This window comes from Antedon mediterranea, chromosome 10, assembly GCF_964355755.1.
Source record: "Antedon mediterranea chromosome 10, ecAntMedi1.1, whole genome shotgun sequence".
Taxonomy (NCBI): Eukaryota; Metazoa; Echinodermata; class Crinoidea; order Comatulida; family Antedonidae; genus Antedon; species Antedon mediterranea.
The window spans coordinates 4031426-4044820 of record NC_092679.1 but is presented as its reverse complement, the minus strand read 5'-3'; the positions used below and the strand labels follow the sequence as shown (position 1 = coordinate 4044820).

At 32.4% G+C, this 13395-nt stretch overlaps 1 protein-coding gene across 7 annotated transcripts in view; it reads right to left on the bottom strand.

The window, feature by feature from the left end:
- Positions 1-13395, bottom strand: part of LOC140060434 (uncharacterized) — a 57508-nt gene that overhangs the window by 36486 nt on the left and 7627 nt on the right. For all 7 annotated transcript variants that reach the window (XM_072106634.1, XM_072106635.1, XM_072106637.1 and 4 more), the window contains exon 5: positions 26-238. In XM_072106634.1, the coding sequence (XP_071962735.1) occupies positions 26-238 (213 nt within the window). The remainder of the gene's footprint in view (positions 1-25; positions 239-13395) is intronic.

Genomic DNA, 13395 nt, shown 5'->3' with positions numbered 1-13395 from the left:
CTAGCCCACGGACTCACTACCTTACCTCTTGAATATGATTCACAATAGCATGTTGTACATGAATATCCAACAGTTTAATTCCTTCGACAAATTCCTGTTTTAGTTCGCACTGCACGGCGCACCCGAGCATGAGTAATAGAAGCTTCTGTATTTCGTTGAAGGCCTCTTCGCTGACAGGATCTTTCGCAATAGTGAAGATGCGAGGTAACTCCATCACAATCAACTGCTCAAGAGAATCCTGTAATGTATAAAAAAACATTTCAAATTTCAAAACAAATATACAAACTTGTTCATTTGACATCTCACATTCAGTTATCGTTAACTTTGATGGGTAGGAACCAACTTACTGAGTAACTAAGTCTGAACACAGGCATACTTTAGTATAGAAACCAAATGTTTGTTATTCAAGGCATAATAATTTATGTTCTCTCTATTAATTTTTATATTATTGTTTATGAATTAAGAGCACTTTTGGAGTCAACCGTCATTCGTTTGAATCTGGTGCTTTACAAGAACTAACTTGTATATTATTACTATATTACAAATCACTTTATTGGGCCTACAGTACAGTATTGTGCTTAAATAGTTATAAAGAAAGGTTAATTTTTTTAACAACAGGTCATTCATTTGACATACTGAAATCTGTAAGAAAGCAAAGTTTTAATAGGCACTGCATTTTTATGTTTTAGTTTCTATAGGACTGACATTGTTTGCAGTTTAATTCTATTTTTTTTTCATTAAACATCAAATAGATGTTTTCATACAGTATACAGTAGGAAAGTTTTTTATCATACAAATTTGGACTTTGAATTCCTAACCATATTTACTTTACTATTAATGTTGTCATTGAGATTTTAAACTTTGGTTTTTAGTTTGCACAACAAAGTATTTCTTACGCTCTAAACTAAACTAGTTTGACAAAAAATATGTGATGTGCAAAAATATGGTAGTGATATGCACAAATATAGTAGTGATATGACATCATCATGTCCATATGGACACATCACATTTTTTTGTCACATACAATTTAATAGTGTAGACAGAGCTTTACATATCACCATTCTCTGTGTAATACTCTCAACATAATTTTTAAACATCTTATTTAACACTTCTTTTTTTCCCTCAGGCAATTACTGTCGGTATGTTGTATTCGACAAACCCAGTTGAATTACATACATTAATACTGTCCTAGTTTACAAACGTGTTGAGAATATAATCATGAAACCAGAAACGTGAACACGTTGAAAAATAACGCATCAATATTCATCCATGAAAATTAGTAAAACGATATGATTGTATTTAATCAGAAACGTGGATATACTATGTATTTTGAAATGTGATGTTTAGAGAGGCTGTCTTGAAATACAGTACATCATTTTATGAATATTGATTTAATATACGGTTGATTAATTGTAGCAACTTCAACAACACAGCATCAAGATATGAAATTTAAGAAACACTTATCACAGTTCTGGAATATATATACTCATCCGAAGATAACGATTGTCTGTATACTGAAATATAAATCTGCGTTATTGGTTGTTATCGAATGTGTAACATTCATAATGAAACCCGAAACGCATACCGTAATGAAATTTAATCAGACTGAGTTTAATTAGACAGAGAAATGATCATGAAATACATGGTACAGTTTTTTTGCATTAAGATTGAGATGGCACAATGGTAAGGCACATGACATGATAAGGCACTGTGGCAACTGTTTCCTAAAGGCCAACTCAGACAGCATTGTACAACGAGGCCCGACAAAACGTCTTGACTCGTCTGTGCTGACCGAGTTGAATTCCGATGAGGCGGTTTTCATTCGCAGTACTATACGTACCATTTATTTGTATCAACAAAACAAATATTTTTATACAGTATTTCTTTCACAAGAATATTTCTATAAACTTATTTGATACAAAACGGGTATGTAATGAGCCGAAGCTTTTAAACGCATTACCCTATAATACAGATATCTAATTAGCAAATAAAACAATAAAAGTACAAATAGAAATAAAAAGTAAAAGTAACAAAAGTGAACTGTTGAGTGTTTATTTCGGTGTCGTACAATGCTGTCTGAGTTGGCCTTCATGCTACAGTGCTTTATTCCTGTTGCCTACAGTATCGTCGTCCTTTGGATGGGATGTTGAGAAGTTGGTCCTGTGTAGGCCTACATGTATGGGATAAAACTTATGCACATTATTTTCGGGAGATTAGTGTGATCTTCAGTAAAATAACAAAACTAGAATATTGTTACTTTGGATCTGTGGTTTAAAAGATTTGAATACATAAAGACTAAACTACAGATGAACTTGAAGTCTGTTCAACAATAAACCGCTTTTTAGAAATGTTTATTTGATAAATTCGAGGCTTAGAATTCTCACGGTCTGTAGTATAAATGTGCATTGTCTACGGGATTAAGCTTCATATGGTTACCCATCCAAATCTATATTAAAAATGGACAATATAACCATCCTATTATTATACTCTATCAAGCCTAAAGTAATAATACATCTAGTCATAAACACACATTTCTGACTACAGTAACTTACTCACTGTGATAACATATCCAGGGGTAAACTGGTTTATGAAGCTCAAAAATTGCCTTCTTTTTTTTTAGAATAGTTCATTCTCAGTAGTCACATTGGGTGAGATGGTTCAGTTATTCTTTCAAAAGAATCTTTGCTACAGTACACATAGCCAGATGTATGTACTGGAACTTCTGTTTTAAGTTCTTATTGGGAGGGTGGGAGGGGGACTTGTTCTACAACCAGACCAGAACCATGTTCAACAAGAAGAGCCTTGAACTCATTCAGATTGTATGCTTACTACTGTATGGCTTGAAAAGGAGAAGAGGGGGGGGGGGAGGGGTGAAAACTTGTTCTACAACCAGACCAGAACCATGTTCAACAAGAAGAGCCTTGAACTCATTTAGATTGTATGCTTACTAGTGTATGGCTTGAAAAGGAGAAGGGGGGGGGGGGTGAAAACTTGTTCTACAACCAGACCAGAACAATGTTCAACAAGAAGAGCCTTGAACTCATTCAGATTGCATAGTTACTTTATGGTTTGAAAAGGAGAAGGGGGGGGGGGGGTGAAAACTTGTTCTACAACCAGACCAGAACCATGTTCAACAAGAAGAGCCTTGAACTCATTCAAATTGCATGCTTACTTTATGGTTTGAAAGGGAATATTTTGTTGAAAGAAACCTGTAATTAGGAGAGCTATGTTTTCACAACATAATATCTGACACCCAACATTGACGTTAGCCTAGCATGAACTTAATTAACTTTCCCCAAATTCAATTAACAACTCTCATTATTACTTTCTAAGAAATATTTTCTGCAAACTGTAAAGTAAATTTAGACCAAGTTATCACTCATGTGGTGAGAGAGTATGATCAAGTTACACAGGATGAATCATGACCTTAAATGAACTCTGGCCATGGTCTATAGTTCTGGAACATTTTAACCAAACATTGGTCTTGTCAACAAAGTCTAACAAAGGTCCACCACACCTTGGGAAATAACAATAAAGTTTTGACCAACGCAGAACTGATATACAATATTTATAGCAAATTGTACAGTACAAACACCAGGACAACATAATTTTTACTAATTGACTGATTCATTTTTAGTAATCAATTTATCTACAGTACATACAGTACAAGATAAACATTGCTAACATTTGTCAAAGCCTACCAAAGTTCCATCACACCTTGGAAAAATAACAGTTTTTGACTGAAAAACTGATTTAAAAAAACAATGTACAAGCCCTGGGGCAAAAGATGTCAGTCTAAACATAATGTTTGATTGACCGATTCATTTTCAGTAAACAAGTGCAATAATTTGTCTAACAAGACACTAAAAAGCTAGTTAATTTTCCACGATTATTAGTAAATGCTGAGTTTCAAAGGCGTTACTTTATACTTAGTTGATAAAGAAAGCTTTTAGTTCATTAAGAAGCGATAAAAAGCATAATTGACTAAAAGCTAATGTACATTGGATGTGGAAACGTCAATAAATAATTGATCATGAATTCAAATGGTTGACTAGAATTCGATCCAATAAGTACAATAAATAAGTTACAACTGTAACATCATTTCCGTTTTTCTACTGTCTGACAATTCAATAGTTCTAATTAATACAGGAACACATGACTTCAAATTCAAAATTCAACAAACATTTATTTCATTAAATGTCATACAAATAATACAGAGCATAAAATGAGGACCAACCTAGAAATAAACTTGTCTCAGTTTCCCTTTAACGTGGTATGCTATAAATACTTTTATTAAGCTACAATATGGTATGTATTAACACCGAAAAGTTTTATTATGAGGCACTGATGGGCAGATTTAAACCCAGTATTACCGTTTGATAGGAAGACGATCACATCAACCACTAGATTATGCTACAGAGCCTTATAGAGATATTTTGTACTGTAAATATAAGATTTGATTGTGCTTTTTGTCACCAAACAACATTCCACAACTTTACTATATTAACAAAATGAAATATAATCCCTAATTCTGAATAATAAATGAATCCAACCAGAATCATTTCATTTAAAATATACACAAAGATGTTTTATCCCAAATCATAAAACTGCACGCAGGGAATAAACCCAGAACAGTGACCCACACAAAACGATTTTTAAGTAATTCTTTATAATTGTTTTAAATGGCTTTCATGGCATATTACGGAAACAATTATCATGCTACGGCCCCCTAATGTGTCTTGGTCTGTGAACAGAAAATAGGCGGTGCACAATTTGCTAATTGTTATTGTACCTTGTTAGTTTACACTGGTGAATTGGAACATATGGCTCATTTGAGATTTTAAAAGCGTTGATTTCAAGCAAATTTTCCTGATTTATTTTGACTAATTGTTTATGACCAGTTGCGATATAATAAATGGGATTTTATTATTCATATGTACTACAGTATGCGATTATGAAAAGATTGAAATTAATCGGTACCGGGTACAGTATATGAAAATAACTTTGGATAAAGTTCTGAGTATAGGCTTAAAAATGTAACAAAATATAAAATTATGTAGTTTTTGATGCTTTTGATTAACAGAATTTTCCAATTATAATCTGTCTATCATTTTTGTTGTTTATAAACCTGTTGGAGAGACCAAGGTTTATGAGAAACCACTGTGATCTTTAACCGCATCATAAACATACACCCTCAGGGGTTGTATTCAGTGTCCCCTTGAGTAATGTTTTCCCAACAAACAAGGCCTTTTGATATGGAAGTCACATTTCTTTATCACAGTTTTTTAAAAGGAAAAACCACAGAACATAATCAGAACCGTATTGGTGTATTATAATGATATTATCAATATCATACTAAAAAATAATCATTCTCCAGGCATGGAAGTATAAAATGATAACTTCAACGTTTAGGCAAAGCCTTGGCCTAGAATTTTGGTAAAAAGTCATGTACTATTATTCAATAATAATAAGTAATGATTTGTGAAAGGATACCATCAAAAAATATTATTTTAATTACAGTGGATGATGATGATAAAAACACACTACATTTTATTGAACTAGTCTAGACTGCAGTACTTGAAGGAAAAAAAACATTTGGCTGTCATAATGAAATTATCAGCTAGTAGAATACTGCAGATGAAACAAAGCAAATGGACATCCAACAATACAAGACAGCAAAGTTAAAAGCCAACACTTCTAAAGAAACATAAGACTGACCTCGTGTCTATTTTTGGTACAAGAATTTCCATTGAAAAATCCGCTATAGTTGTTTAATGACTGTTTACCATGCTTCCCACCTTCATTTTTAAAGGGCAACAAACCGGATCACCTGCTAACCCACCCATTGTCATCACTGTGGCTTCAGGATCCAGGATATTGAAATAGGTGGGGCAAGGGCCTAAAAAGTATTCTGTAAAGTTAACATAAAGATGTCCTATTTTTGCATTGTAATGTAACTTTCGCGGACCTCCTGCATCAAAGAGCCTTAGTGTCGGCCTCTAAGGAAGATTTATCCACGGTACAACACACCAATAACCCTACTTAGAAACCAGACAAGAACTTTATTTACTGACATTCATTATTTATTGTCATTTGCATATAAATACATAAGAAATGATGTCATCTATTATTAATATTATTAACTACTTTTACCTGTATCTCAACACTGGATAACATTCTGCTGCACTATCACCCCAGAATCCCCCAGGAAAAGGTTTTGAGATCAAATTCACAACACAGTTATTGATTGTCTCTCTAGGCTTCAAATTTCCAATATGAGTTTGTTTAGTAATGCAACGTAGGATGCTAAATGGTACTATGGATAATGGTAAGGGTGCATTGATACGGTATACAAAAAAAGCTGACGATATTGACCAAATATTTAGGATGGGTGGAAAGATCCACCAGACCCATTGTGAAAATTAAGTTACTGTAGGTGAAAGAAAATTAGGCTGGTGAATACGCCCTATCAACTGCATTCAGTGTAACTAATACATGGGAAACATATTCTCCCTTGGGATAAAGTTTGATTCCTTCAGGCTACAAAATTCCAATATGTGCGAGTTTATTTAGCAGTGATAAACAGAGGATTAGATCCGGTTTAATGAGGTGTAGATGAAACCCAGTTTCTCTTGGTAAAATGGACAGAGGTTTTATATCAGCTGTGGATCATTATTCCCATGTGTGTGTGTTTTTTTCAGGACATTTATTGATCTGGTAAGATCAGCTGATGAATTCTAGATTTATCTTCAATTATAGTATTTGCCTGCTCCACAAGCATTTTAATAGAAAGTTGATTTAAATGTCATTCCATTTATGCCCACTTTGCCTCCCATACCATTCTTTAAAACACTGAATGATCAATTTATTTTATTTTTTGGGGATCAGATGAGCTTATTACAGTACTGTAAACAAGCCATACGGTTGTTAATATTATAGGATATATTTTAACAAATAGTACACATTAACATAACCTACTGAACTATTGCATTGCATTTACAACTAAAATTGCTATTTTCACACCACATGTATAATTTACATAATTTATTACTGATCATGCTTAACAACTGCAATCAAAGCAATGTCTAAGCGACAGATCTGCTATCAGGAGATTAGTGTACTGTTAGATATGTTTACAGTACAGTACTGTATGATGTTCCAAGACAGATTGTGAGATAATACTAAACAATGCAAAACAAATACCGTTTCTTGTTCTACAGTATTCTGTATAATATTACAGTATGCATGTTGTGTTATTGTGTGAGAAAATAGAATTCAGAAATAGACTAAACTATTATACATATTTTATTTTTAGTAGAGCAATCTTCATGCACTATTATAAACACAATAATTTGTTTTATTTTATTTACTTTTTGTATTGAAGAGCTAAATAACTAATGTAAAAAATAGATTCTGTTTAGTATACTGTGCCATGAAACGATATCAAATAATTAATGTTGGTTTAATTTCCCATGAGCTTGCAACGTGAATGAGGAGAGTTAGCCTTGGCTTGAGTGTAGTAATGGCAATGCATAATAAAGATATGGATACACATATACTGGAAACACTATATCATATACTGTAGTCAGATCTATAACAATGTCAAAGTATACAGCATTAGTAGATGAAGGTCGAAAAATACTCATCAACAACTTCTTCAATAATCAACTTCTCTGGATAATATCCAAGCCTTTGGGTACAAGAAATGACTAGTATGTTAATAATACCTACTTCTGTAGCAATGAAGACATTATACTATTACTGTATATTTGTTAATAATATAATAGCTTTCTCAAACAAGGTAAAGATTGAGGGGAAAAAACCAAGAAAAACCACAACAAAAACATTGTACAGTACTGTAGAACAGTATCAGCAAACAGCATTTTTATGCAGTAATTTTATTTGAGAACAAAACAATAAATTTATATTGAATAAAAAGAAAGTGTTATGGGTCTTAGAAATTCTTTCTCCGCTTCATTTAATACATTATGAATAGCAAGACACTGAGAACGTTCACAGATGAACAGCCTACGGAGATAAGTTTCACATGGTGTTGTGCTGGAAAGCAGTTTGCTGAAGTGGAAAACGAATCTTTCTTTAGGAAGTCCAATTACATGTAAACGTACACATATGTTAACTAATATAGACAGCTGAGTAGAGAGTTGCTAGTTAAATGCATTTTGATGAATTTTAAATTAAGAAGGCAGCCTAGTTTAGCAGTTTTTTCTGTGATTCTTTTTTAAACCGAAAACAAAATACAGAAAAAAACACCAATTTATTTAGAACACATTTTTTTACACAAAATAGACACTCATTTTTTATATAACTTTCACACCTACAGTACACTAAAGCTTAATTTTAAGATTTTCCACAAACAATAGCCTAATTTCAGAAACCTCTGTGTTACTTTTGACGCATATTTTATCATTTATCTCTAGCTAGTACTGTAGTATCTTTATATTATTATGAAAGCAAACTTTACATATCAAATAATTGCTTGTTTTTATATTCCATCACTCGTTAAATATTATCATCCACAATTCGCTAACGATGTCTAAATTCTTGTTGTATCTTCACTGAACTACAGAATTAAAAGTTCAATGTCATTGTAGATAACTGCATAGATAATGTTTTTGTTTGTATAGATCCAATAGTCTCTTTATAAAAAGACAGCAGTTTGTTTGTATAGATTCAAGTGTGCTTTATACCTGATGGGACAATAATCATCAGTGTTAATTATAAATGGTTAAATAGTATCCTTGAATTGAAGAGATTTCTGGATGAATAGTGTCACCAAAATGATTATCATAAATTATCTAGGAAGAGGTGACAAGATATGTACCTTTGCCTTTAGGGGACAATGTATTTTGTCATCATAGCTACTGATGGAAAGGCAGGGATGTGATGATACATTCAAAGACACAATATGCAGGCTTTTTCTTTTGAAAATTATAGTTGTACTAAAAATGGCACTCCTCAATACATTCAGAGGTGCTGTAGGTGTGCTGTTTGTATTTTTGGTGTGTAGAAGTTTACCAAATTTAAGCATTGTAAATTGCACTCCTCAAATGCAGTTTAGGAGTGTGTTAGGTGAGTGATTGTACTCGCTCTCCTTAAAAGACAAGGGCTGAATCTAGGCAAGTTTCCGGCAAAGAATTCCACTATTCTACAGATAATCATAGATCATTAACTACTACAATACATTAATAATAACAATGTTTGGTATTGTATGAGGTATGACCATGTACAGTATCAATGTTAAAGCAGCTCTATTCCTAGATGTACGAGAAAGGCTGCAAATTAAAACGTAAACAACATACACATTGACTCATACAATGACTGTTCAAAGCCTACTACAGCATTACAAATAATGATATCCTGAAGCGAGTTCAATAAACCGAATGAATACAAGCAAATAATATTGATTTTTCACAAATGGGAAACACCCCTGTTTTGTACTCACTCCCACTATTCACGTTGTAGCATTGTTTACGCGCTATAACAATATAATTAAAATACAGGATAAATATTAATAAAAGCAGTACAGCCAGTAATAAATAGGATTGGTATCCTTTTAAAGGATGTTGCATCAAATGTATAATTAATATTAATAATATTATTAATGATATATTTACTATACCAGCCAACTAAAACTTAATTGTTATGAGATCATCAACTATTAAAATGAAAGATGAACCACACCCTTCATTACAGATTTCCAATTTATATATAAATATTTTTATTCCAATATACTGTCAGTAAAGCTATAATAACTATAATTTAATACAGTGAGTAAATAGTTCAATATGGCCAAATCCATTTTGTTAGTATTAATGATAAACAGATCAGAACATAAGAGGAATTTTTACTTAAGTACAGTATCAATATCATATCTTCCAAAAACAAACAATGATTGTTAACGCAAAAATAGGGGTGGCTTTTTTTTCTTGATTATCCAATGGTTTGGTTTTTAATTATCAAAACCACATTGATTTGAACCAAGCATGTATGGGACCAATATGGTTAAAATAAAGAATACTGTACATGTAGTAGTAAGTAGTAGCAGAGTAGTAGTAAGTACAGAACTGAAATTTTAAATAACCCTGCAAATAATGTTTAAATTGTGTTTTTTTTTGGTTTTTTTTTAACAACTGTATATTAATTTAATACAGTAATTTGTACCAACTTTATTATTATGTAAGTATAGTAGTTGAGCTACTTATTCAGTGAGACTAAATCTCTTATTCGTCATGTTATTTTGATTTTTTCTTTTTAATTTTGGTTTGGATGCACCGTTATTAGGTATTGTCTAACGTGTGCCACTGTTACTCAAGTGATTCCATTAAATTGTATTATATTGTGTACAATACTCAATAGCCATCATAAATGAATAGCCTTGTTTATTTCCATGGTCACTTTAATTACTTAATTAATTAATTTAATCCAAATCTAGATTAAATAATAATGAAGCTTAGAACTTGCTGTACTCATTGCGATGACGATGATTGACTGTACTGTATGAAGAAAAATACATTAAGGATTATTGCAGGGAGTGCAGTATGTACAGTAATAAAGTATAGTAGAAAGTGCTGTAGTTTACAATTTACATGTACTATTCTGGGATACACACAGTTAAAGTATTTATAGTGATTATTTTTATCTATTTATTTATAATAGGATGCAGTGAGTCATCGTTTGTGAGTAAATTGGAATAGCCTATTAATGAGAACTCCACCTGGTTTTAATAACAATAGCCACTGACTCACAATACCATGCAAACAAGTGAACAAGAACAATAGTAATATTGGCTGTTAAGACCAGTAGTAATGAGAAAGGCTATGATGGGGAAAACCTTAATGCTGGTATACAGTTACTGTTACCATAGAGATATTATATCTCTATACTGTTACTACATTGGAAACTAAAGCTCCGTCTACAACCGTACCAAACTAGTTTTTCACATTTTTTTGTCACATGAAGTTTGATAGTGTAGACAGAGGTTAAAGCTTGTAGTGGAGCTGTAACTTGTTAGTAACAATTAACATGCTTGCCTTCCAATCTTAAGGTCTATGGTTCAATCCTGACCTAGTGCCATGGTTTTAACTCTTTCAAATGAGACTCAGTTAGTTTAAGCACAATAAATTATAATGTAATTAAACTGTAATTGGTGAGTTGCTCACTGTTGGATGAGTATGGTGTGGTTAGGGAGGAGTAAGAGGAAAAGGTTTTTGGTTGGTTAGTTGTTGAAATTAGCTGAGTGAAAATGAATTTAGTAATTTGTCATAACTGAAAACATGACAGCCAGTCAGGGACTACCTTACTTATCATAACAGGAAGTTATTTAAAGTTATGCATATCTTTTTTATACAAAAAAATATGAAGGTAATTTATGTAAACAAATACAGTACAGTTACCTCACCCAAAATGATTTATTATTACTATAATATTTAATAATATACCAGTAATTTTATATTTTTTGATAATGAACCAGCCAGCGTTGTTTATTTTTGTTTTAAAAATATGTGCATTTTTAATTATTAACAAATGAAGATACAGTACAAAATGTATGATCACAATTATTATTTTAATTGAGCATTTATTTATTGGAATGATTTCTATGATAATTTAAGAATGTGTTGTACAGTGTATTATTTTATATTAATACTGTACAGTTAGTATTGTGTAACTGCATTTTGAAAATAGCTATAACTAGTTTTATGATCTGACGACAAGGAAATGTGTAAAACCAGGTTATAAAAAATAATGTCATAAATAATATTTATTACATATTATTGCTACCCAGCAACAATGCTAAAGTTTCAACTTGAAAGGTCAAGGGTAGCTGGGAAAAAACTTGATTGGAATTCTTCGCATACCACCACTGACTACAAAAGGATGCCATACTGGTTCCCTAGCACTGTCACTCTGGTCACAGCTCTTCTTATGCATGCAGTACACTACCTGTACACAGCCTTATTCTCTATATTAAATGCTATGCTCTTAATCTTATAATGTACATGCAGTACATTATACACAGCCAGTCCCTATTACACTAATGGTGACTATAATGCATACTAACTATACACAGTCAGTCTCTATTATATACTATGGTCACTATAATGCATGTAGTATAACTATACACAGCCCTAGTATCTATTATACTTTGGTCACTATAAAATAATGCATAGTACACTATATACAGCCCTAGTCTCTCTCTATAATACTATAGTATTAATATATATTATATTATAAGCTCTTATCCATGCACGGTACAAAACGATACCAACTGGTCTCCTAGTAGCACTCTCTCTATAGTATGGTCAGAAGTCTTATTTAATGTTTGCAGACTTACACAAAAGAATACCACACCATTTCCAGTCCCCTAGTACCTACCACCTGAAATGACCTATTCAAATGCATGGAAACAATACAGTACAGACACCTAGGGGAAAGTAAACTATGGTATTGTGTTTGTATGTGGTTCAATAGAAGAATAGTGAAGTATATTGGGTTACGTAGATGACACGCTTTATTTCTTCTCTTTGTCATACAATTATTTAGGGATTACTATAAAAGCAAATTGCCGTAGACAAAATATAGTTTAAATAACATTAATAGTTAGTCGCTTGGAGCATACTATTCCCTCATGGACTTGATTAGTAAAGACCAAGGTGGTAGATTTCCTTTTTCGGTTTGTCGGAAATGATCCACTTAGGATAAAATCCTTAATCCTAGGATTTAAATGGATCAGCGTAAAATCCATCGAAGGATGTGTGCCAAATGCTAACACAGTTGATTGGGCTTTGAGCATAGTAGTAGCGGGTTAGTAAAAAGTAGGCCAACCTATGCTATTGCTACCAACATAATAAAAAGATATTCCTTGTACAGTTTAGTTTGGTGTACTACTAGTACTAGTTGACTCTTTAAAAACCTGGACCTTTTGAAAATCAGAACCTCTCCCAAAAAGCTTTACAAAAATGTTCTAAAGTGCAAGTTGAATCAACATGTTTTTTTTATCAATCATTAAAAACACTTGGAATACTTCTGATACCTCCCTAAAACATTTACAAGACTTGCCTACAGCAAGGTCCAAGAGGAACCAACTTTGTTTTATCAACCATTAAAAACACTTGGAATACTTCTGATAACTCCCTAAAACATTTACAAGACTTGCCTACAGTAAGGTCAAAGAGGAACCAACTTTGTTTTATCAATCATTAAAAACACTTGGAATACTTCTGATAACTCCCTAAAACATTTACAAGACTTGCCTACAGCAAGGTCCAAGAGGAACCAACTTTGTTTTATCAACCATTAAAAACACTTGGAATACTTCTGATAACTCCCTAAAACATTTACAAGACTTGCCTACAGCAAGGTCCAAGAGGAACCAAC